Source organism: Eleutherodactylus coqui, chromosome 6 (genome assembly GCF_035609145.1).
Source record: "Eleutherodactylus coqui strain aEleCoq1 chromosome 6, aEleCoq1.hap1, whole genome shotgun sequence".
Lineage (NCBI taxonomy): Eukaryota > Metazoa > Chordata > Amphibia > Anura > Eleutherodactylidae > Eleutherodactylus > Eleutherodactylus coqui.
The window spans coordinates 22413662-22437642 of NC_089842.1; the positions used below are offsets into that span (position 1 = coordinate 22413662).

At 41.1% G+C, this 23981-nt stretch overlaps 1 protein-coding gene across 1 annotated transcript in view; it reads right to left on the reverse strand.

Annotated features, from left to right (window-relative positions):
- LOC136631931 (IgGFc-binding protein-like) overlaps positions 1–6476 on the reverse strand; it is a 41907-nt gene extending 35431 nt beyond the window's left edge. Inside the window, exons 1-3 of the mRNA XM_066606423.1 lie at positions 6370–6476; positions 1951–2549; positions 1247–1823 (exon numbers count right to left, since the gene is read on the reverse strand). Coding sequence (XP_066462520.1) covers positions 1247–1823; positions 1951–2549; positions 6370–6391 — 1198 coding nt within the window. The 5' untranslated portion in view covers positions 6392–6476. The remainder of the gene's footprint in view (positions 1–1246; positions 1824–1950; positions 2550–6369) is intronic.
- Between the last annotated feature and the right edge of the window lie 17505 nt (positions 6477–23981).

Here is a 23981-nt window from a genome sequence, read left to right on the forward strand (position 1 = left end):
TCATGCACACAAGAAAGTCATTGGTACTGAGTATACATGGCGGCACACTGAGTCATTTCGGCTTTTACTAGAGAGTGGCGGTATGTTTGTGTGTCATCATACAGTATCTGTGTATGATACTGTATTACAGAGGTATCTTCCCTGGAAGCACTGTCAGAATCTCTCTGTGCCACTATATGAAGGGAACAGTATGGCTCTATGGGCTTCTATAGATACCATATTGGCTATGTACAATTTAACCCTTTCCAATCCACTGTCTGACGTCTAAAGACATTCTGATTGAAGGCTGTACAGCTCAGATGTCAGAAGACATCCAGCAGGGTATTCTTACTGTAAATTACTAGCTGCTCTGTTGTTGGGGGCTTCTCCAGCATGTCTCATACCGCAGTACTGGCTCTAGCCAGCAGATGGCGCCATTGTATAATGTCAGAAATAGAAAGCCCCCTAGGAAACCCTGAATCCAAAATTGGATTGCAAAGGGTTAAAGCTTGTACAAATCTGTATTATGGCACAATGACTTATGGTTTGTGATACTGAGCAAATTTTTAATCTCTCTTTGATGTGTTTTTTCAAAAGAGGACCATAAATATGTGATGCTTGTGAGCCTTTTTGATTGCTGAAATCAGGCTCAGCTCTAGAGTCATATTGGGATCTTTAAATGAGGTAAAAAAGGGTAAAAAAGAAGAGTTAGCGTGGTCCATGCTTTTTTTTACCCTTGATTTCCTCATTTAGATGATCATGTTATGGACTTGGTGATTCCAGCAAGGGAAGACTGCTACAGCCTCTATCTACATACCTACATAGGTGTTGGTCTCTCTGCACAACGCAAAAAGGTGTGCAGATCCATACAAAGGGGACACTCTTAGGGCCATGGTGGTTTCTTTCCAAATTCTTAGTACCAAGGGGGTTGCCTTATAAAGCGCCTGTCTTCTTTACTTTTACAATAACAGTGAGACCTATGTCTACCCATCCTTGGCTTGACAAGTATAGAACATGTTTACTTAGATTGCCATGGGCCTCCTAAGCCCTTGGACTTTGGTAATAAATAAATTACCTAATAGAAATAACTATTATTATGAACATCTATAGAGGTATTGAATGAGATGTACAATTCTAGCTACAGCATGTCAGTGCTATCCCTATTGTAGCCGAATGCTGATAAGCTAGTAGGCACAGTAGGTATCTTTAATTTGGTTTTGCCAATGACACCCCGAGAAATACAGCCACTAATCATGAATATACTTACGACAGACATCATTGGTTCTCCAGTCATAGATGACAACTCCAGCTTCCTGACACGAGGCAACATAACCGGTCAATACTCTACAGATGAGGTCTTGCCTTTTACCAAATGCGCACAAATCATAAACACAGTCCTTGAAGTAATCTACGGGATCAATTACGGAATAGCAATTTCTAAAGGGACCCTTCGGGTCTAGCACCATGCCGCACTCCTTCAGATTCATTTTCTGCTGCTTTTCCAAAGCTTGAAGATTGGTGCAGTTAAATTCCTTACCAATTTTGCATTGATCGGCATTTGCACCTTCTCTCCAGCTATAACCGAACAAAGAAATATCAGACTGAACTTTACCATCGCGATCACTCAGGTCATCTGTAGAATTGTAATTGTAGTTTCCACAGAGCCCCGAAACATATCCAGAGTATGTTGAGGGGAGAGTTACGGCAACTCTTGACTGCCAGTCGAATGTTACACGAATTCCAATATTGGTCTGAACAATGCATTGTCTTCCAGACTGGTAGATGCTCATACTACCAAACTTTGGCCTCAGTGCTAGTGGAAGGTTGGACTTTATTCCATTCACCTAAAATAAGAAACTATGCATGTTTATCTCCAAAAAGATCTAATGAATCTCTTAAATGTTTTGTAGACGAAAGCAGAAGGTCATAAATCTAGTCATGTAAACATGATCACACCAAGTATGAACTTACCAAAACTACTGCTGGGTATTCTCTGAGGATTTTGACTTCTATTCCAAATATCCTGAAGGTAATGCCAGTGGCGAATGAGACAAGAAGACTTCCTTGATTTTCAGTGTGCACAATGACTTCAAAATCAACTAAATTATTAGTCTCATTATAAAGCCCTGACAACAGGTACTGGCAAACTCCCTGGAAGTCGTAATGCAGGTTATCATAGGTGACATAGTGAGGGTCTCCTGAAATTGTGCAGGAGGCATAGTTGACTGGATAACAATCTTGGATTCCACCCTTAACGAAACACTTTTCTCCAGTTGCACATTTAGTATTCTTGCATTCGACTTTACGAGTCAAAGGATTGCAATAACATTTTTTTTGACAGATGGTATCATTCCAAAATGAGTCACCTGGATTCATGGATCGGCCTTGGTAAAAGCAACCACAGTTTTTCTTTGGTTGACATGTTCCTTCAATCAGCACAAAATCTGCATTACATTCGCAGGTTTCGATACAAGGTTTAGAACAGTTGGATGGAGCTTTTGGATCCTGGCATGAGGCTGGGCAACCACTTCCACATGAGTTATATGTGCTGTTCACCGGACAATCCATAGCTGGTAAAAGAATAGTTAAAAAATTGCCAGTAATATTAATAATATTAACACAAGCCAAAATTAGAAAAAGAAGCAACACAAAAGGCTTAACAAACATCACTGGAGAGCAACATGAAGCTAGAAAATGTCCAGAAAGAAAGACAAAACATTTTTTCCAATCAAACCTAATCCTTCGTTTTCTGAAACTGGAAATGTCCATACATAATCATGCCTTCTGACTACTTATTTTACTCATTTTTGTATATATGGTCTTAACATATATATCTGCCGAGATGTCATATATGATCTATGGGGGTCATTTACAATTTCATTTATTTTCCTTATTTCACAGTTTTCTACTGTAACTGGGGCATCCATAAGAGCCCCAAGTACAGAAGAAAACATCCCTTTAAAGAACTATAGTCACTGGCAGAGCTGGATCGGAATTCTCAGCAATCATGGGATCGCTAAGTCCAACATAGGAAACAGCACTGGAAGTGAGAAGGCAGAAATGGTTATGAACCTCGTCTGCCTTCTCCTCGAGGTCTTCAGCTGTATCTGACAGTCAAACACCCAAGCTGCTCCTGCTAGGTTGCAGGAGTTTTAAACCGTGGCTATATATATATATATATATATATATATATATATATAATGGTGCAGGCTTAAAGTCCAGGACCAAGGACTTGGTCTTAATAAGGTCAGACAAGTGATACCTCCCTTGTTCTTTCATCTGTAAACACAAACCTCAGTGTTATTGATGAGGCTTATCTTAAAGAGAACCTATCACCAGTTTTTTCGCCATTAAACCCTTGGCATGATACTATAGTACTTGCTTAGTGTTTTAAGGACATTTTCTTATTAAAATCATTGAGATCACGTTCAGTATTCTCAGTATGCAAATCACCAATTCGAAGGTATCAGGGTGGCTTACTAAGTCTCACACTATCCGCACCCAGTCCAGGTTGACTGACCGCTCTCCCAGCTCTTCACGTCAATGCAAGCTGCAGTTCATTTCCGCACATGATCTGTTCACTTTCCTCTGACTTTACATTGTGCTCAAGTGCAGTGAACCAAAGTTGGAGCCATTTTGACCTAACAAGTGCATTATGCTCTTTGAAAGCTAGGGGCAGATGGATTTTTGTGGCTGGCTATTCTTGCACTCCAACCAGATATCACAGTAGCAGGGGAATCAACAACTTTGAAAGAACGCCTTCACTGACTTGACTCCTTAAATCATAACTTTTAATAGTTATTTGTAAAAATAGAGAGGGCCTTATGAAAAGTATTGCAATAGGCACCATAATCAGTTAACAATGTGGCCCATGAGCCATGCTACGTAGAGAGATAAGAAGCAAAATGTTGGACAGTATCAATAGTTTATAATCTTTCTTTGCTCACCTGGAAGGTTGGCTGGGGGTTCTGCTAGGGTTCCATTTTATAGTGTTTTTGGTTCTCTTACCAACAAACCTCTTTCTGGCACTGATTGTGGGTAGCATTCGATCCAGAGCGCATACTGACTATGATTGGGCAGTTTCCGTTTATCTAGACGTGGCTTGTTCGTAGCCCTAGGGAGCTCAAGGACATCTGGTTCCTCTGAGGCCAAGTGAAACTATTATAAAGTTTCCAGTCTGGTTGCTAAAACCAGGGACATCTATCCATGCACTATAGTTGAACCTGTATCCTAGCACCTATAGGCATTGTCTATATCATCCGAGGCATTGTCCTTACTATTCAAAGATTTTTTGGACCATTTTTTGGTTCTCTATTCTCTACCAATAAGGCTGCTGATGAGTCGATTTTGCGACAGAAAGGCGCTGAGCCAATTAACATCTATAGAGTGAACTATTTGAGCTAACTAACATCTAGAATGATTAAGTGATCCATTTTTGGTGTTTTCCAATCTGAAACCCACCATAGATCTAACCCTGGGCATGTCCATGCTTACAACTGGATCTTATTTAAAGAAACAGTACTAAGGACTACTCTTTTGATCTATTTTAGCTTTTCTGGGAAATATGTATTGTATAAAACCAATGTTAGGCTAGTGGACAAGCCTAGTTGGTTTGGATATAGATACGCACTTTTTCATTTAGTCCACAGTGGGACTAAACGTATTGGAATTCGCCCATCCGGTGAGCCACCTCCCATGGATGGAGTAGCCACTATTGACCCTTACGCAAGTTAGTGAGCAAAAAAAATGTATAAACTATTGATACTGTCCGACATTTTGCTCCTCTTCTCTCTCTAGGTAGGATTGCTCATGGGCCACATAGTTGACAGATTATGGTGCCTGTTGCAATACTTTTAGCATAAAAATTGTCTTTTCATAGGCCTTCTCTATTTTTACATATAATTATTAAAAGTTATATTTTAAGGAGTCAAGTCAGTGAAGGCAATAGTCATCAGAGGACTGCTCTAGATACCTTATTGGGGTTGTCTGATATAAATGTACCTTATAGACATGGGTCTTCTGTGTAGTAAATATAAGAAAGTGCTCATAGTCACCTCTGGTGGCTTCAGGACTCCTTGCTGACACAATCTTTACACGTGCCATCCCATAACAGGCGGGATAAAAATAAGGTACTTAAAGGGGTTGTCCCGCAAAACAAAGTGGGGGTAAGCACTTCTGTATGGCCATATTAATGCACTTTGTAATGTACATTGTGCATTAATTATGAGCCATACAGAAGTTATCAGAAATTTTTCACTTACCTGTTCCGTTGCTAGCGTCCTCGTCTCCATGGAGCCGTCTAATTTTCCGGTCTTCTTCTTTTCTGAATGGGGCCGCTCGTGCCGGAGAGCGGCTCCTTGTAGCTCCGCCCCGTCACGTGCCGATTCCAGCCAATCAGGAGGCTGGAATCGGCAATGGACCACACAGAAGCCCTGCGGTCCACCGAGGGAGAAGATCCCGGCGGCCATCTTCACCAGGTAAGTAAGAAGTCACCGGAGCGCGGGGATTCAAGTAAGCACTGTCCGGTTTCCTTTTTTAACCCCTGCATCGGGGTTGTCTCGCGCCGAACGGGGGGGCTATTGAAAAAAAAAAAAACCCCGTTTCGGCGCGGGACAACCCCTTTAAGTTCAATGCAAAGTCAGAGAGGTGGGAGGTGGACAGAGCATGGGTGGGATTGCAGTGTGGCTTGCATTGTCATCATGAACCGAGAGAGATGTCAATCAACCTGGATAGGGTGTAGATAGAACAGTGACTCTAGAAGCATTCGGCTTCATGCTAATGATTGCAAAGTGATGATTTGAACACAGTGAGCATGAGCAAAAAAGTAGGTTTTTGTGCTTAGTATAATCCCAACAATTTTGAAAAAAACTCATCCATTAAAAGGTTGACTGTTGCTGGAAGAACTGTACATTTGTAGTGCCTAAATTGGTACTGCTGCCATTCACTTTAATAGGACTCAGCCTGCAGTACCAACCAAGGCCACTACAAAATGCACAGATTTGTCTGCTTCCTGGGCAAAACAGCTTGTAGTGAGACAACCTCTTTAAATCAGTTTGCAAGTTATATAGCATCATGCTGGGGTTTAATGGTGCAAAAACTAATTCCCTTTAGTGATGTGGCCCCCTATTACAATGTCTCAGTGTGACATTTATTAAATGTTGTGCTCTTCTTTCAGTCATCATTTTTTAAGTGGATGGAGGGGCCTCTGTGCTCTGAAAGCTTGCAATATAATGTTTCTTGTTAGCCAATAAAGCTGTCACTCCAATAATGCTTTTCTGTTTTTTGACATAAAATGATTACATGATAGATTTTTCTGTCTGACACAGCCCCACATTATTTTTGCTCTTCACCATCTCATCTACATAATGAAGATCTTCAGGTTCTACTTACGGCAATTGGTTATATTCTCCATTCACCGACTTGTATCCCTGCCCTGGCACATAAATCACTGTAGGCCTTTAATGTCTGGCACAAGATCTGATTGTACCCATCATTGAGACACAAATCATAGACACAGTTGTCCCTGTATATGCTGGGATTAATTTGGGCACTGCAAGAGTTAAAAGGCCCATTAATCTGGGTGAGAATGTTGCAATACTGAATGCTCGAGTAGAGTTTTTTCTGATCGCTGGTGCAAGTCACACAGTTTCCGCTACAGTCATCATGACAGGATCCATCGCTGGTCTCATTGACCTTCCAAAGCTTGCCGAACTGTATTGGGGTTAAAGCGGCTCCATCATAGACAAGGTCATCTGTTGAGTTACCATTGTAATTTCCACATAGACCGCAAACAGATTTGTAATAACTGCTGGGGACGGTGATTCTCAAGAGAATGTTCCAGTCGTAGATGACTTTGAGCTTAAAATCAGTCTGAAGAATTAATGAGTTTCCACTGTACGCTAATACCAACTTGTTGTTATTCAGATTAATGGGAAGCTGAACTTTTTGATTATTTACCTATTAAAGGAAGGAAAGATAAAAATTTTAAAAAGCTGTGTGATGATCAGGGCCTGATTACAGAGAGGGCATATGGGAATTTGCCCTAGAGCTTGCACCAGCCTCCTTGATAGCTGTGAAGAGGGGGCCATGCATGTGTGTGACTCTTTTTGAAAGGGGTTGTACCAAGATTTCAAGTTATCCCCTATCCATAGGGATAGGGGATAACTTGAAATTCACGGGGGTCTCAGCAGTGAGACACCCAATGATCAGCAAGTTATCCCCTATCCTGTGAATAGGGAATAACTTGTTACAACCCTTCTAAGCCTTAGGGTGTTGCTTACCCATTTGCGTCCATAACAGCTATAGACTTCAGAGGTGAAGGCCACAGGCATATATGGCTACCTTTCCCATGTGAAGTCTATAAAAACCAACTAGGATCAGTATGACCTTTTCAACTGAAAAGAGTGCTTTTAAAGGCACTAAGAGTGGTAAAGAGGATCTTCATTGATACTGGCAAAGTAACACATTTTGATGCCATATGCCTCGGTATCAGAAAGCTAGAAAAGTGCACACTGGTGGCCAGGAGAGGTGCTGGTGCCTGCTAATACGTGGAGGAAACATGCCCTGGCCATTCTAGTACACTTTTCCAACTGTCTGATGAAGAGGCATATTCCTTCGAAACGGGCTACTTTGCTGGTCTCAATAAAGATCCTCTTAATCACTACTAGTGTCTTCACAAGCACTATTTTTAATCAAAAAGGTCAGTACGAATCCTAGCTGGCTTTGCCAACCTTCAGTATATGTCTACTGACATTAACTCAACCACTGGCTGGTCAGTTCATCTAGGCCAGCAGCACCACTTTCCTATCACAAACTCATTAGACCAAATCAGGTTAGTGGCTCCCAGAAAGTGCTTCCCCTAGACCCCATACCACCCGTCCTCTCTGATACCTGAAAAGAGGTGGCCGTAAATGGATGTGATACTTTTTAAGCCTAAGGGTGTTGCTGGCTCATTTTTCTCTGTAACAGTCTTAGACTTCAGTGGGGAGGAACACACATATGTATGGCCAAGTGATTGTAGGTCAAATTCAGGATTCCAGAGACTAGTGAGTGGCCCCCATAAAATGTTACCTATGGGCCTTCATAAGCCTTAAACAAGCTTAAATAAGGTCTGGGGTTGATGTTTTTGTTTATTACTATGAAAAATATTATTAAGTCCGTAAAGTAAGAATAAGTTTTCAAAAAGTGGAATCCCTGGTGAAGTTACAATATGCAGTTTTATAGATTTTTTCATGTATTATACTTACTGTATGAAATGTGTTCCTCCACAACTGGCGTCTCTCTCTCACCTACACCTCCCCATGGCCATCAAGACCATCCTGCTTCCTGTCTTCTGTATGGCAGACCATGCATCATTCCTCGGGCTACCGCCTCTCAAGGGGCCACTGTGGGCATCCAACTTTGCCATCCCCAGTCAATCCTAGCCATTCTTGGTTAATTAAGATACCTCTCTCCCACTAGAAGGTGCCTGAGTAATAAGGTTCCTAGCACTCCAAGCAAAGTTTTTCTGTATCCTGTCTGCCTGTAGGTTTTGAACCTCAGGATGTGTGCCCAGCTTTCATAGTAACATAGTATGTAAGGCCAAATGAAGACAATGTCCATCTAGTTCAGCCTGTTTAACCTCCTAGTTAATCCAGAGGAAGGCAAAAACCCCTAGAGGCAGGAGCCAATTAGCCTTTTTGGGGGAAAATTTCCTTCCTGACTCCGTAATGGCAGTCAGACTAATCCCTGGATCAACGTCTAATAGTTCCTACCTGTCTGTAAGACCAGGATCAACAACCCGCTGGTCATGTAAAATTTATATCCTGTAATATCCTTCCACTCAAGAAAGGCATCTAGTCCCCTCTTAAACTCCTCTATGAATTTTGCCATCACCACATCTTCAGGCAAAGAGTTCCACAGTCTAACTGCTCTTACAGTAAAGAACCACCTTCTGTGTTGGCGATGAAACCTGCTTTCTCTAGACATGGAGGATGCCCTCTTGTTACCATCACAGTCCTGGGTATAAACAGATCATGGGGGAGATCCTTGTATTGTCCCCTCATGTATTTATACATAGTTATTTGATCACCCCGTAGCTTTCTTTTTTCCAGGGTAAATAATCCCAATTTTGATGCCTCTCTGGGTATTCCAGTCCCTTCATTCCATGTATTAGTTTAGTTGCCCTTCTTTGAACCCCCTCCAGCACTGTAACATCTTTCCTGAGCACTGGTGACCAGAGCTGTAGGCAGTTTTCTATGTGGGGCCTGACAAGTGCCTTATATAGTGGGAGGATAATGTTCTCGTCCTTCGCCCCTATACCACTTTTAATGCACCCCAAGACTTTATTAGCTTTTGCAGCAGCTGTCTGGCATTGGTTACTCAAGTTTAACTTACAATCCACTAGTACACCCCGGTCTTTTTCCATCTCACTTTTCCCTTTCAGTACCCCATTTAGTGTATATTGGTGACATATGTTTCTCCTATCCATGTGGATAACCTTACATTTTTCAACATTGAACTTCATTTGCCATTTTTTCTGCCCAAGCCCCCAGCTTATCTAGGTCCATTTGTAGCCAAACATTGTCCTCCATTGCATTGATTATTTTGTAGAATTTTGTGTCATCTGCAAATATTGATATATTACTGTGCAGCCCCTCTATCAGGTCGTTGATAAATATATTGAACAGAATGGGTCCCAATACTGAACCCTGTGGCATCCCACTAGTGTCTGTGGCCCAATCTGAGTATGAGCCATTTATTACCACCCTCTGCTTTCTATCTCTGAGCCAATTCTTTACTCAGATACACACGTTTTCAACCAATCCGAGTTGTCTTATTTTATTTATCAGCCTATTATGCAGCATGGTGTCAAATGCTTTAGAGAAATCCAGATATACGAGATCAATAGACTCTCCCAGGTCCAGCCTAGAACTTACTTCATCGTAGAAGCTGATCAGATTGGTCTGACATGATCAACCTCTCATGAACCCATGCTGGTGAGGAGTTATTCCGTTGTTCTCCTTGAGGTATTCTTTGATGGCGTCTCTCAGAAACCCCTCAAATATTTTTCCAGTTACTGAAGTGAGACTTACTGGCCTTTAGTTACCAGGCTTACTTTTGGACCCCTGTTTGCATATTGAAGCTACATTGGCAATGCGCCAATCCAGTGGTACAACCCCATTCTTGATAGTATCCATAAGTATTAGAAATAGCGGCCCAGCTATCACATCACTTAGTTCCCTAAGAACCCTTGGGTGTATTACATCTGGGGCTGGCGATTTTAATCGGTTTTAATCTTCTTTAACCGGTTCCGCACTTCCTCCTGCGTTAGGTATGTAGTCTTTTGTGAGGGGTTCATTTTGTTCCCCTTCATCTCATGTGGCATTTCCTTTTCGTTCGTGAATACACTTGAAAATAAACTATTTAATAGGTTTGCCTTCCCCCATCGTCTTCTATGATTTCTCCTGCATTATTTGCTAAAGGGCCAGTGCTCTCAGTGCAAATCCTCTTACTGTTAATATAATTAAAGAATAGTTTAGGGTTCTTTTTGCTCTCTTTGGCGAACAGTCTTTCTGCCTCTTCCTTGGCAATTTTGATCTTTCCTTTGCATATTTTGTTTTTTTCTCTATATGTTTTTAGCACTTCTTCGCTGCCTTCTTGTTTTAGTAGTTTAAACGCTTTCTTTTTTTTCATTTATTGCCCCCCTTACCGTCTCGCTGAGCCACATTGGTTTCTTTTTACTTGAAGTTCTTTTTTTTAAAAGAGTATGAACTGCTCACATGAGGTCATTAGGATCTTTTTAAACTTCTCCCATTTGTCATCTGTACTGTTATTTTTGAGAACGCTGTCCTAATTCACGTTACTGATAGTAGTTCTAAGCCTATCAAATTTGACTTTACTAAAGTTTAGTTTATTTGTCGCTCCCTGATAAGGCTTGTTATTGAATGACAGCTGGAAGTTAATTATATTGTGGTCACTGTTCCCCAAGTGCCCCTCAACCTGCACCCCTATTATTCGGTCCGGTTTGTTAGTTAATAATAAGTCCAGAGTGGCCCTCCCTCTTGTTGGCTCCTGCACAAGTTGGGTAAGGTAGTTATTAGAGATGAGCGAGCGTACTCGGAAAAGCACTACTCGCTCGAGTAATTTGCTTTATCCGAGTATCGCTGTGCTCGTCCCTGAAGATTCGGGTGCCGGCACGGAGCGGGGAGCTGCAGGGGAGAGCGGGGAGGAACGGAGGTAAGATCTTTCTCTCCCTCTCTCCCGCCCGCTCTCCCCTGCTCCCCGCTGCGACTCACCTGTCAGCTGCAGCGGCACCCGAATCTTCAGGGACGAGCACAGCGATACTCGGATAAAGCAAATTACTCGAGCGAGTAGTGCTTTTCCGAGTACGCTCGCTCATCTCTAGTAGTTATCTTTAATTGTTCTCGAGAATTTATCACCCCTATGAGATTCGCTGGTCTCGTTATCCCATATTATATCCAGATAATTAAAGTCCCCCATGATAATTACTTTGTTGTGGATTGACACCTCTTCCATCTGCCTTAATAGTAACATTTCAGTCTCTTCTGTTGCTTTTGGTGGCCTATAGAAAACCCCTATCAGGATTTTGTTATTCCTTGCTCCCTGTATTTCTACCCATAGAGATTCTATGTGTTCATCTCCTGCCTCTATAGCCTCCCTCGGAGGCTATATCCTAGCCTCGGCATTAAGTAGGATTTAACGTACAGACATACCCCTCCCCCTTTCTGGTTTCCATGGTCTCTTCTGAAGAGATTGTAACCCTGTAAATTCACCACCCAATCGCACTTATCATCAAGCTATGTTTCTATTATTCCGACTGTATCGTAGTTTTCGTCGGTCATTCTCACTTCAAGCTCACCCACTTTACCGATCAGATTTCTTGCATTCGTGGTCATACAATTTATATGGTTATTTTTTGTTCTTTAAATTCATTTTGCTACTCATGGTACTATTGGCTGATCTGACAGTTCTAACTGTACTAAACCCACCCCCTGCTTGACCACAATTCCCATTACTTAGACCCAGGTCACTAGCTACATTGACTACCCCCTTGTTTCTCTTTTTGCCCTCCCCGCAGTCCCTAGTTTAAACACTCCTCCAGCCTTCTAGCTATCTTCTCCCCCAGCACAGCTGCACCCTACCTATTAAGATGCAGCCCATCCCTACGGTAGAGCCTGTAGCCAACAGCAAAGTCAGCCCAGTTCTCCAGGAACCCAAATCCCTCCTTCTTACACCAACACCGGAACCACTTGTTTACCTCCCTAAGATCCTGCTGCCTTTCTAGTGTGGCTTTAGGTGCAGGAAGTATTTCTGAGAAAACTGCCCTGGAGGTTCTAGCACTAAGCTTGGCCCCTAAGTCCCTGAAATCATTTTTGAGGGCCCTCCATTGACCTCTCATTTGTTCATTGGTGTCAATGTGCACCATGACCGCTGGATCCTCACCAGCCCCTCCCAGTAATCTGTCAATCTGGTCTGCGATATGTCAAACTCAAGCTCCATGAAGACAACACACCGTTCGACGATCACGGTCTTTATGGCAGATTGCCCTATCTGTCCCCCTTATAATGGAGTCTCCCACCACTGGGACCTGTCTAGCCTGTCCTGTGCTCACCATCTCCATCTCACTGGAGCAGTCATCTCCCTGGCATTCAGAGGGCATGTCATGCTGCAATGGTGCTGGCTCTCTAATGGCATCCCCCTTTTGAATATTGCCTGTCTTGACTTTGGCTCATTATATTAACTCCACTTTGCCCAATTGCTTCTGGCCATGACCTTCTGCTTGATTTACTATATTGCATTAACTCTGCTTCTCCTGACCTCAGATTTTTATAACTATGTCCTTACCTTTTCGTTTGGTACCACGTTCCAGTGCCTTTTAACCTGTGCGAATCAGCTGTCACTGCACTAAGACTGTGGGTGAAACAACCTGGGGGTTCTCTACAGCAAAAGACCACATCCCTCAAAAAAGGGTGAATACTAAGGATCTCTTAAAGTAGCCCTCAGGGGTAGCCAAAAGTAAAATCAGTCGATTGCACTATGGGGTCACACCTGCTGAATTATACTTGCATCTTCAGTTTTTGACTCATTTGAAGGAATAGGGGCAATTAAATTGAAAGTCAAAAGAAATTCAAAGCACTTACCCTCACTATTCCAAATTCCGACCTGACTCCAGTGATGTTATAATTGTAGACCTGAATGTTGACAGATTTAACATACGATATAAGAGATGAGCCTCGATTTTCATTCACAGTTTCGATGTTAAAGAATGGAAGGTTGGGATTGCAAGTTTTGGACATTGTGTAAGTGCAGGTCCCCTGGAAATCATAGTTCTTCCCATCAAATGTGTGATAATGGGGGTCTCCCCATGCCCAGCACGTGGCTTCTCCAGTTCCCTGGCATACAGCTTTATTATTAGCGATTTTACAGATTTCTTTCTCCTTGCAGGTAACTTGGCTGCATGATGGTCGGGAGGAGCCTGAATAACGAGTGGAAATATTCAAGCAGTGTTATGTTCAAAGAAAATTTTACTCTCAAATGTTTTATTGCAATATTTAAAAAATTTCTTGAACCCCTCCCAAATCCCAACTCGTTCTGCACTCTACACAGCTGAGAGCAGACAAGGAAAGGAGGGATCTGCTGGTGGAGCAGAAATCAACTTTCTCTATCCACAATACCATCTTACCTGCAAGACAAGTAGCAACCTCTCCAAATGCGTTTTGTCTGGAGACCCCAAAAACACTGACAGTAAAGGGGCTTATAGTGCTTTCAAATATATAATGTTTGGAGCTTGACCTTAACGAGAACTCTCCCCAAGAATATTTGGTTCCTTGAATTGTCTTCCATTTTTGGGATACCAGAGAAGAGCCGTTCATGGTTATGCCTTCTAAATCAGATGTCTCAGCCACAAGAATGGCTTCATTACTAAATTGTTGCAGATCCACAGTTTGGAATAAAGTGCAAAACGAGCTCACATCAGGAATGGTAAGAAGAACTGTGCCATATTTTTCAATTCCTTTGTAGCCACCTGTACTGTAATACATGACTTGGATGCCTTCTGTTGCATTGATGAATAGTGGAGCGTTCGCCTTGAGTGTAAGTACCATGACATCTCCAGCATTTAGCGTCTTGTTGTTCTGCAAAGTCCCAGCTTGATAGTTCACTAAGGTGTTCTGAGTGGCTGCTGTGATGTATACCAGATCATACCTGGTCTGGTAGGATACAGTTGGTACAAAGAACGTTATTCCCCAAATCAAAGTGGGCTGCAACTGCTCATAGACATGGTTGCACAGGGTGGACTTCAGGGAGCAAGTGTGACCACTCAGAACTGCAACTGGTTTTCTTGAGAGAATTTTGGTGCCACTCAGATCATTTTGACTTTGGAACTGGATCACTTGATATCCTTCAAGTGAGAATGTAAATGAATTTCCTTTGCCGTAGTTTTTACCAGAGTAGGTCAATATACCAGTGGGATAGATGGTAATTGTTGCAGGTTCTTTTGCAATGACAGCAAACTCTTGAAAAGATCCATCAGAAGGAGTAACAATGTAATATTCAGTTCCCCACTCCTATGGAGAAACAACATAGGAGGATAATTAGATTGAAGCATGAAATCTACACTACAGTTACCATCCAAACATGATATGATCAAGTTTCAGGAAGCATTTAAAAAATCTTCACCTCTGTTATGTGCAGAGAATTTAAAAGATAGCATTATCCAAATAATGCAATTTAGTATTGGTCAGAAGGATGGACAAAGGAGAACATCAAGATTAATGACCACCTATGTCAGGACTTAAACTCGGGACCTCTTGCGCTCCAGTCAGAAATCTAGCCTTGTTCTATGTTTCCTTGCTCATGCTAAATCCACTTCCTGTCTCCCCCTGCTACTAATTAGGACTTCCTATAAAAGCCTGACCATATCTCAGATCCATTGCGTGATTATTGTGCTCCACCAACTTGTCAAGATCCTCTTCCTCCTGCTCATCTGCAATTGTACCAATACCTACTGCTGCTGACCTCTGGCTTCCATTCGGCCATGCTTCCATCTCATCCCATCGTACTGCAAACCAATACCTACTGCTGCTGACTTCCATTTGACTATGCTTCCATCTCATCAATTTGTACTGCATTCCATGACTTCCTGAAAACGACTGCCGGCTTCCTTGACTACTCTCTAGTGACCAGCACGGCTACTAAACCTGCAGCTCCAATCCAGCATCGGTAAGGCATAACAAACTATCTGAAGCATATATATTCTGCAGGTGCATCTTCTTCCTGCTTCTGACCATGGAAGCTGAGTTTGGATAAATTTTTAGCTTTAGTGAATAACCATGACCGTGTAGTTGAAATACAGTAACTTGCAAAAGTATTTAACCCCCAACACCTCCTCCCTTTAAATACCCCTGGCTTCTGCAGTGTGGTGCAGGTTATAACATAAGTTATATGCTTTTATAATCCAGTATTCCTTGTATGCTTATAGCATCTTTTTCTTAGTCTAGCTTTCTTTTTTATCTATGTAGTCTTCTTTCGGTGGGTATGCATAATTCAGGTCTTGATTTTCCCTGTTTGCATCTATCTGTGTCTTGTTTCTTAGTTATGCTCTGCTCAGTTTATTTTTCTTGTCTCTTTTTTTCTTGTCTCTTTGTATCCTCTGTCCATCGGCCCACCTATAAAGTGATCATTGGCTGTACATGGTTTGACATGACACCTGCAGCCTAGTGAAAGCACCCAGGGCTGCATGCATAGAAACCTATTAAGCCTTGCAACAGGCAGTGCTTCATAGGCTTCATTGAAAAAAAAAAGAAACAAGACTAAAAAATAAATATTCAAAATTAAAAAAAAAAACTTTCATCATCAAAAGCTAAATAATAAAAGAATTGCTATCGCCATGTTCATAAATGCCTGAACTATTAAAATATTGCACTATTTATCCCACATTATAAGGAAAATATGCACAATGCTAAAATTGGCATAAAGAAACATCTGTCTCTAAGAATATAATAAAACGTCATCAAAAAGTTGTATGTACAAATAAAAATTGCAGCTCACAATGCAAAAAGCAAGCCTTTACATAGTCCAATTGATGGAGAAATAAAAAAGTTACAAGTGCCAGAATTTGATGACGGAAAGCAATTAAAAAAAAGGGTGAGGAGGTGGTTCCTGTTGAAAGTTAAGAACATGACCTGACCTCCTTAATAAAATGTACATGTCATTTTTACCACACTGTAAAAACTGTAAGAATCTTGCAGTTTCTTTTTTCTTTCATTTCACCCCACTTAAACTAAACAATTAAAAAAAGTTTCCGTTCTTTACATGGTACATTAAAAATGAGAACTCATCCAGCAAAATGCAACTCCTCACATGGCAATTTTGGTGGAAAAGTTAAAAAAGTTATGGCTCTTGGAAGAAGGGGACAAAAAAAAAAAATCTCTGCTCTTGAAAGGATTGAATGGCAGAGAACCCCTTCAGGCACCACGACCTAATCTACTGTTCATGATCTATCCTAAAGATAGGCCATCACTTGTTTACACTTGGACAACCCCTTTAAATCTTGGCATAGTTAGGCAATGTTCGAAAGATAGATCAGGAAGATCAAGTGTGTAGAACCAAGATGACTGGAGATTCTGGAAAGCACACAGAAAGTCTGTAGATGGGTCTAAGATGTTTTTGAGGAATGTTTTAGGTATATCATGTTTCAGATCTAATACTTTACAGAAGGTCTGTATTATTTAGGATGTTTTTGAAGAATGTTTTTGATTTAGGATGTTTTGAAAGATCTTGAGAAAATGTAATGGTGGAAAGGAAAGCAGAGGTAGTCAAGAAACTAAAGCCAACATCAAGCTGCAGAGCTTGAGAAGAACCTACGGAATTAGATCGAAGGCAACACTGAAAATGTTCTATACATGGTAAGAGAAATTTGTGAGGAACTTCAGTCAAAAAACACTTACACAGTATATTTTTAATAGATTTGATTACCAATATCCTACCGTGACTGGAAATAAAGATGCGCTGTCTGAGCTTTGCTCCTTGTAGTTTATGGAAACAACTGACACTGGATTATTGGAAGTGATAGATACAACATATAAGGAAGTCCCAGAACCAAACAGCTGGATCTTAGATGGAAGCAGAATTCTGGTTTCATCCAGAGTACTTAAAGTAACCTTCGGATTGAATGAATTCACACTGATCGTATTGATCCTGACATTGACTGTGGTGGAGTCATACAATGCCGTAATGGAGAGTGTGAGTGTGGGATCACCAGTACTTTTGTCTTGGTTCTGCATAAAAGCCGTTACGAACTCTGTTCCTGGTACCCAGGCAGTGCAGAGAGCTGGTAAGGGGGAAAGAGAATGAAACATACACATCTTACATATATACAGGATGGAAAAACTATATATTTGTGTTGAATTTTCTACTTTCCTGAGGCTTCATCCATCATTTTATAAAGCCTTAATCTGCTTAAAGAATCTCTATGGGCACAAGACTGATTTTCTTCTGGTTATATGACATGCCAGCGATGTCAAGTGTCAACACATTCCAGCACTTGTCAAGGTGGGGTTAGTTGTGTCACTAAATGTTCAATAACTCTTAAAATGCTTGAAGGGGTTTTGGTAGTACAGCCAAAAAGAACAGGGCCCAGAGTAAAATAAAAAAATAGACTATACTCCCCTCACTTCGGACCCTCGGAACACGTTTTGCAGATCCCGTAGCACCCAGCACCGTCTCTCGGTGTGTACAGCAAAAGTCAGGTGACTGCTGTGGCCTGACAGATGATGTGATTCGCTGATGCCAAGAATTCAAAAGGTAATGCTGCAGCCCATGATAGGTAGCGGTCATCTGACTCCTGCCGCTCATACCCACCAGGACTACAGGAGGCACTCAGATGTCTCCTGGGGGCCTGAAGAAAGTTGAATATAGTCTAGATTTACTTTTAATTAATTTAATTTTTGCTCCAGGCCTTGCTGTTATAAAATTTTTGGTTATAGTGACAAAACCCAATTAGCCCATTAGATCCAAAGCCTGCTTGTGCCTTAATGACCAACTAATTTAAATGACCAAATAATTTTTCCACTTATTCATTGTTGCATTCCAGGAGCCAAAACGTTTTAATTTTTCCGTCGACATAGCCGTATGCAGGACAAGTTGTATTTTTAATGGCCTCATTTTTATCAAGAAATATATAAGGGCAGCGCCTAGGTACCTGAGAAAATAAACAGGGTTCCAGGGGGGTACTTCCAGATCTTCACACAATCCACTCTGGTGGAGAGCCGCATGCAAAGTAGAAAATGTATTCCCCCATCAAGGATGGTGGGGTGAAAGACAATTAGTAAAAACTTGCTAATGCCCTCGGACACTAGGTCAGGAAGATCAGATTGGACTCACCCGGCAGATGGGAGGGAGATGAGCTATGAGCAATGACTCTCTCCCCTCTGAAATTCCAGGAACGCTTTGTACACAGATTTGCACTGGGTCCACGTCCAGAGGAAGAATTCAAAGGTTCCACTTTAATATGAAAAATGGGTCTCCAACAGGGGACCTGTGCGGTAAAATGCCAGAAGGCAAATGGTACAATTTACCCAGTGCAAGTCTGTGAACAAAGCGTTCCTGGAATTTCAGAGGGGAGAGAGTCATTGGCCCACAGCTGATCTCCCTCCCATCGGCCGGGTGAGTCCAATCGGATCTTCCTGACCTAGTGCCTGAGCGCATTAGCAAGTTTTTACTAAATTAATTTCTTTTAGGTGTATTGGGGGAAAAAAGAAATTCCGCCATTTGTTTTTTGGATTTCATTTTCACGGCGTTTATCTGTGTCAGCGCGATTCCAGATACCATGTCTATACATTCTATTTTTGTACACTAAAAATGCTTTACCGTCTCGCCACTTTCCAACAGCCATAGCGTTTTTATTTTTCCATCGAAGGAGCTCTGTGAGGGCTTGTTTTTGCTGGATGAGCTCTACCCATTCTTGGGAACACGTAAGGCTAATTTCACATAGGCGAGCGTGATATCAGGCTGTGAGACTCCACCCGATATCGTGCACGTGCGATTTTCCCGCAGATGCAATGCGTTTTTGTATTAAAAAATGCCCTCATCCCTTCAGTGAAGTAGCAATCCTCCGAAACGGCTTTCAGTAACATTGGAGGATTGTGATGTTTTTGCCGGCCCATTGAAAACAATAGGCGAGGCGTCACAAAGGAACGCCCAAAGATAGGGCATACCACAATTTTTTTCAACAGAATAGAGTTTATAATCGTGTGAGATTTGTACGTCTCGCAATGCACAAATCTCGCGCGATCCTCTCGGCCGTGTGAAAGCGGCCTAGCAAGACTAACAAAGTCGGTAATTCTGCTATGTTTTTCATTTTTATCAGTTTTCACTGAGCAGTATGAATAATAAGTTACATTAATGCAGGCCGGTACAATTATGTTAACCAAAGTTATATAGTGTTTTTCTTTTTTGCAGCTTTTTCACACTTTAGAAAAAATGTATTTTTTTTTTATTGCTGCATTCAAAGATCCCTAACATTTTCTTTTTTTTTTTGTCAACAGGGCTGTGTAAGTTTTTGGTTTTCTTTGTCTGGGGAGAGTTTTAATCAATCTGCTCAGCTCTTCCTGCTCTATTACATGCTGACTGCAGATGTTACTGCATGTCCAATGTGACAGGTTCCCTTTAATATGTCAGGCATACGTTATACTCACTGAATCCCAGGCACAGTAACAGAAGACACGGCAGAGCCAGTGAGCGCCCCATTGCTGAAAACAAGGGAAAATTATGTCTATTATTCTATGGTTTCAATAACCTGAACCCGATGTATAGGGATAAAACTCAGGGAATAAGAACAAGATGACATTTACTGTAAGATAAAGGGAAAATTCTCTTTAATACAGTGCAGTAAAATACTTTAACCCAGCAGCTAGAACATCTAAAAGGTGCTGGATTATCAGAAATTACAGATTACTAGAGGGTCATACAAATGTCTATAATATTCAATAGAGAAGCTGTATGAAAACCAGGATCTGGTCTATCATAGATTCCACAGATTCTATATATTCTAGTACAACTTGACATTATTGAGTGAATTTCCCTCCATGCTTCCCTCTGCTCAGCCTTCTGCTTTGTCTCTGAAGACATTCACATTATAACATAGATGCTGCCAGATAATTATCTCCAATTCTAAATGTCAGAACTCTCTCATATCTATCTATCTATCTATCTATCTATCTATCTATCTATCTATCTACAACCAATCTAATATCTATCTATCTATCTATCTATCTATCAACCAATCTAATATCTATCTATCTATCTATCTATCTATCAACCAATCTAATATCTATCTATCAACCAATCTAATATCTATCTATCTATCTATCTATCTATCTATCTATCTATCTATCTATCTATCTATCTATCTATCTATCTATCTATCAACCAATCCAATATCTATCTATCTATCTATCTATCTCTCACCCAAGTTGATTTGGTACAGGTGTGCTGTATACATGTTGTTCGCATGGTAAATGTTTCGAAGTCAAGGTTACTTTAAAAGGAATAAAATATGTATAAACATAGAGGAGTGTTAGATTCTCCTCAGGCTGCATGTACCGATGTCCCTCTGCAGTAGGTATCACCCCTCCTACTCTCCTCACTTTTTTACCTTTAAGGTAACACCCCTTTTTATTCAAAAGTATCCCCAGACTGGAGATTGCAGCCCCTTCTTAGGTTTAAAGGCATGCTTCATCCCTGCAGTTCATGGCCGCTTTCTTCTGCTCAGTAAATGCACACAGAGGTGACTTAGTATCTATATACATATAGTGGAGCATTAGCTGTCCTTTGTATATAAATATAGAGGTGAGGCAGATTCTTCTAAGTTTACAAATGATTTCCTTAGACTTTAAGGTTTCTGAGAAAAGAAATATCTCATGTATTGCGGATTTTTTCATGCTTAGAACTGAAGTTGCGACCCCTTTATTCTTCTTATTTATGCTGTAAAGAATAGATGTGCACCCCTATGTTATGTAACTTCCCGGTGTCATGCAAACATAAAATTAGGCACAACCATTCTTTAGATCCTAAATAGGAAAATTGAAGGGGTCACAACTTGCACCCCTTTGTAATGTAACGTCTCTGTGTCGTACAAGCATGAAATTTGCCGCAAGCATTATTTAGGTCCTAAGTGAGGAGGGTGGGAGGGGTGGCACATTCTGCAGAGGGACATCAGTACATACAGCCTGAGGAGAATCTAACACTCTTCTATGTGTATACATATTTTATTCCTCAGTTCCTCTACAGTAACCACAACTTCATAAAATTATCCGTGCAAACACATAAATACATGTATCAAATTAACTCAGACGAAGCCAGGTATATCAACTAATATATATATATATATATATATATATATATATATATATATATATATATATATACACTACCGTTCAAAAGTTTGGGGTCACATTGAAATGTCCTTATTTTTGAAGGAAAAGCACTGTACTTTTCAATGAAGATAACTTTAAACTAGTCCTAACTTTAAACAAATGCACTCTATACATTGCTAATGTGGTAAATGACTATTCTAGCTGCAAATGCCTGTTTTTTTGTGCAATATCTACAAAGGTGAATAGAGGCCCATTTCCAGCAACTATCACTCCAGTGTTCAAATGGAACAATGTGTTTGCTCATTGGCTCAGAAGGCTAATTGATGATTAGAAAACCCTTGTGCAATCATGTTCACACATCTGAAAACAGTCTAGCTCGTTACAGAAGCTATAAATCTGACCTTCCTGTGAGCAGATTGAGTTTCTGGAGCATCACATTTGTGGGGTCAATTAAACGCTCAAAATGGCCAGAAAAAGAGAACTTTCATCTGAAACTCGACAGTCTATTCTTGTTCTTAGAAATGAAGGCTATTCCATGCGAGAAATTACTAAGAAATTGAAGATTTCCTACAACGGTGTGTACTACTCCCTTCAGAGGACAGCACAAACAGGCTCTAACCAGAGTAGAAAAAGAAGTGGGAGGCCGCGTTGCACAACTAAGCAAGAAGATAAGCACATTAGAGTCTCTAGTTTGAGAAACAGACGCCTCACAGGTACCCAACTGGCATCTTCATTAAATAGTACCCACAAAACACCAGTGTCAACATCTACAGTGAAGAGGCGGGTGCGGGATTTTGGGCTTCAGGGCAGAGTGGCAAAGAAAAAGCCATATCTGAGACTGGCCAATAAAAGAAAAAGATTAAGATGGGCAAAAGAACACAGACATTGGATAGAGGAAGACTGGAAAAAAGTGTTGTGGACGGATGAATCCAAGTTTGAGGTGTTTGGATCACAAAGAAGAACGTTTGTGAGACGCAGAACAAATGAAAAGATGCTGGAAGAATGCCTGACGCCATCTGTTAAGCATGGTGGAGGTAATGTGATGGTCTGGGGTTGCTTTGGTGCTGGTAAGGTGGGAGATTTGTACAGGGTAAAAGGGATTCTGAATAAGGAAGGCTATCACTCCATTTTGCAACGCCATGCCATACCCAGTGGACAGCGCTTGATTGGAACCAATTTCATCCTACAACAGGACAATGACCCTAAACACACCTCCAAATTGTGCAAGAACTATTTACAGCAGAAGCAGGCAGCTGGTATTCTATCGGTAATGGAGTGGCCAGCGCAGTCACCAGATCTGAACCCCATTGAGCTGTTGTGGGAGCAGCTTGACCGTATGGTACGCCAGAAGTGCCCATCCAACCAATCCAACTTGTGGGAGATGCTTCTAGAAGCGTGGGGTGCAATTTCACAAGCTTACCTCAACAAATTAACAGCTAGAATGTCAAAGGTGTGCAATGCTGTAATTGCTGCAAAAGGAGGATTCTTTGACGAAAGCAAAGTTTGATGTAAAAACAATGTTATTTCAAATACAAATCATTATTTCTAACCTTGTCAATGTCTTGACTCTATTTTCTATTCATTTCACAACGCATGGTGGTGAATAAGTGTGACTTTTCATGGAAAACACAAAATTGTTTGGGTGACCCCAAACTTTTGAACGGTAGTGTATATACATGTTATATCATAGCTATCTATCTATCGCATATCTATAGGCATCCATCACAAATTGATGAAAAGCTCAGATGAAAATTGGTCTAGCTGCAAGGATGCCTATTAAAAGAGCTGCAGGAGTTTTTGGCAAATACTGGTTGTGTAGTGCATGTGACAACCATTTCTGGTATCCTTCATATGTCCGGGCTGTGAGGGAAGGGGTAAGGCGGAAGCATTTTCTAACAAAGAAAAACTTCCAAGTCCAGCCATGTTTTGCCAAGACTTCCAAAAGTATGTGGGAGAACGTGTTATGGTCTGATGAGACCGAGGTGGAACTATTTGTCCATATTTCCAAAAGGTATGTTTAGCACAAAGCCAACACTCCACATTACCAGAAGACCACCAGACCTATAGCGAGTATGGTGGAAGCAGCATTTTGTGTGGGGCTGTTTTTCTGCTGATGGAACTAGAGCTTTAGTCAAGGTGGAGGGAATTATGAACATTTCCAAAAACCTTCAGGCCTCGGCTAAAAAGCTGAAGATGAAAAGCAATTTCACTATTCAGCACGATCCAAAGCAGACATGCAAGTCAACAAAACAATGGCTTCACCAGAAGAAGATCAAAGTTTTGGAATGGCCCAGCCAGAGCCCAGATCTGAATCCCATTGAAGATCTGAGGGCTGACCTAAAGAGGGCGCTACACATGAGAGGTTCTCGCAATCTGACAGATTTTGAGTGCTTTTGCAAGGCAGAGCAAACAAAGATTATCAAATCAAGATGTGCCATGCTGATAGATAACTATCCAAAAAGACTGAATGCTGTCAAAAAGTCAAAGGGAACATCAACAAAGTAATAGTTTTAGGGTGTAAATATTTATGCACAACATTATTTTTCATTATTTTTTTCACCCTAAAAAATTTGTTTCTTTTTCAATGGAATTGTACAGATAACAAGTCGGACTGAAGGTGGAAAT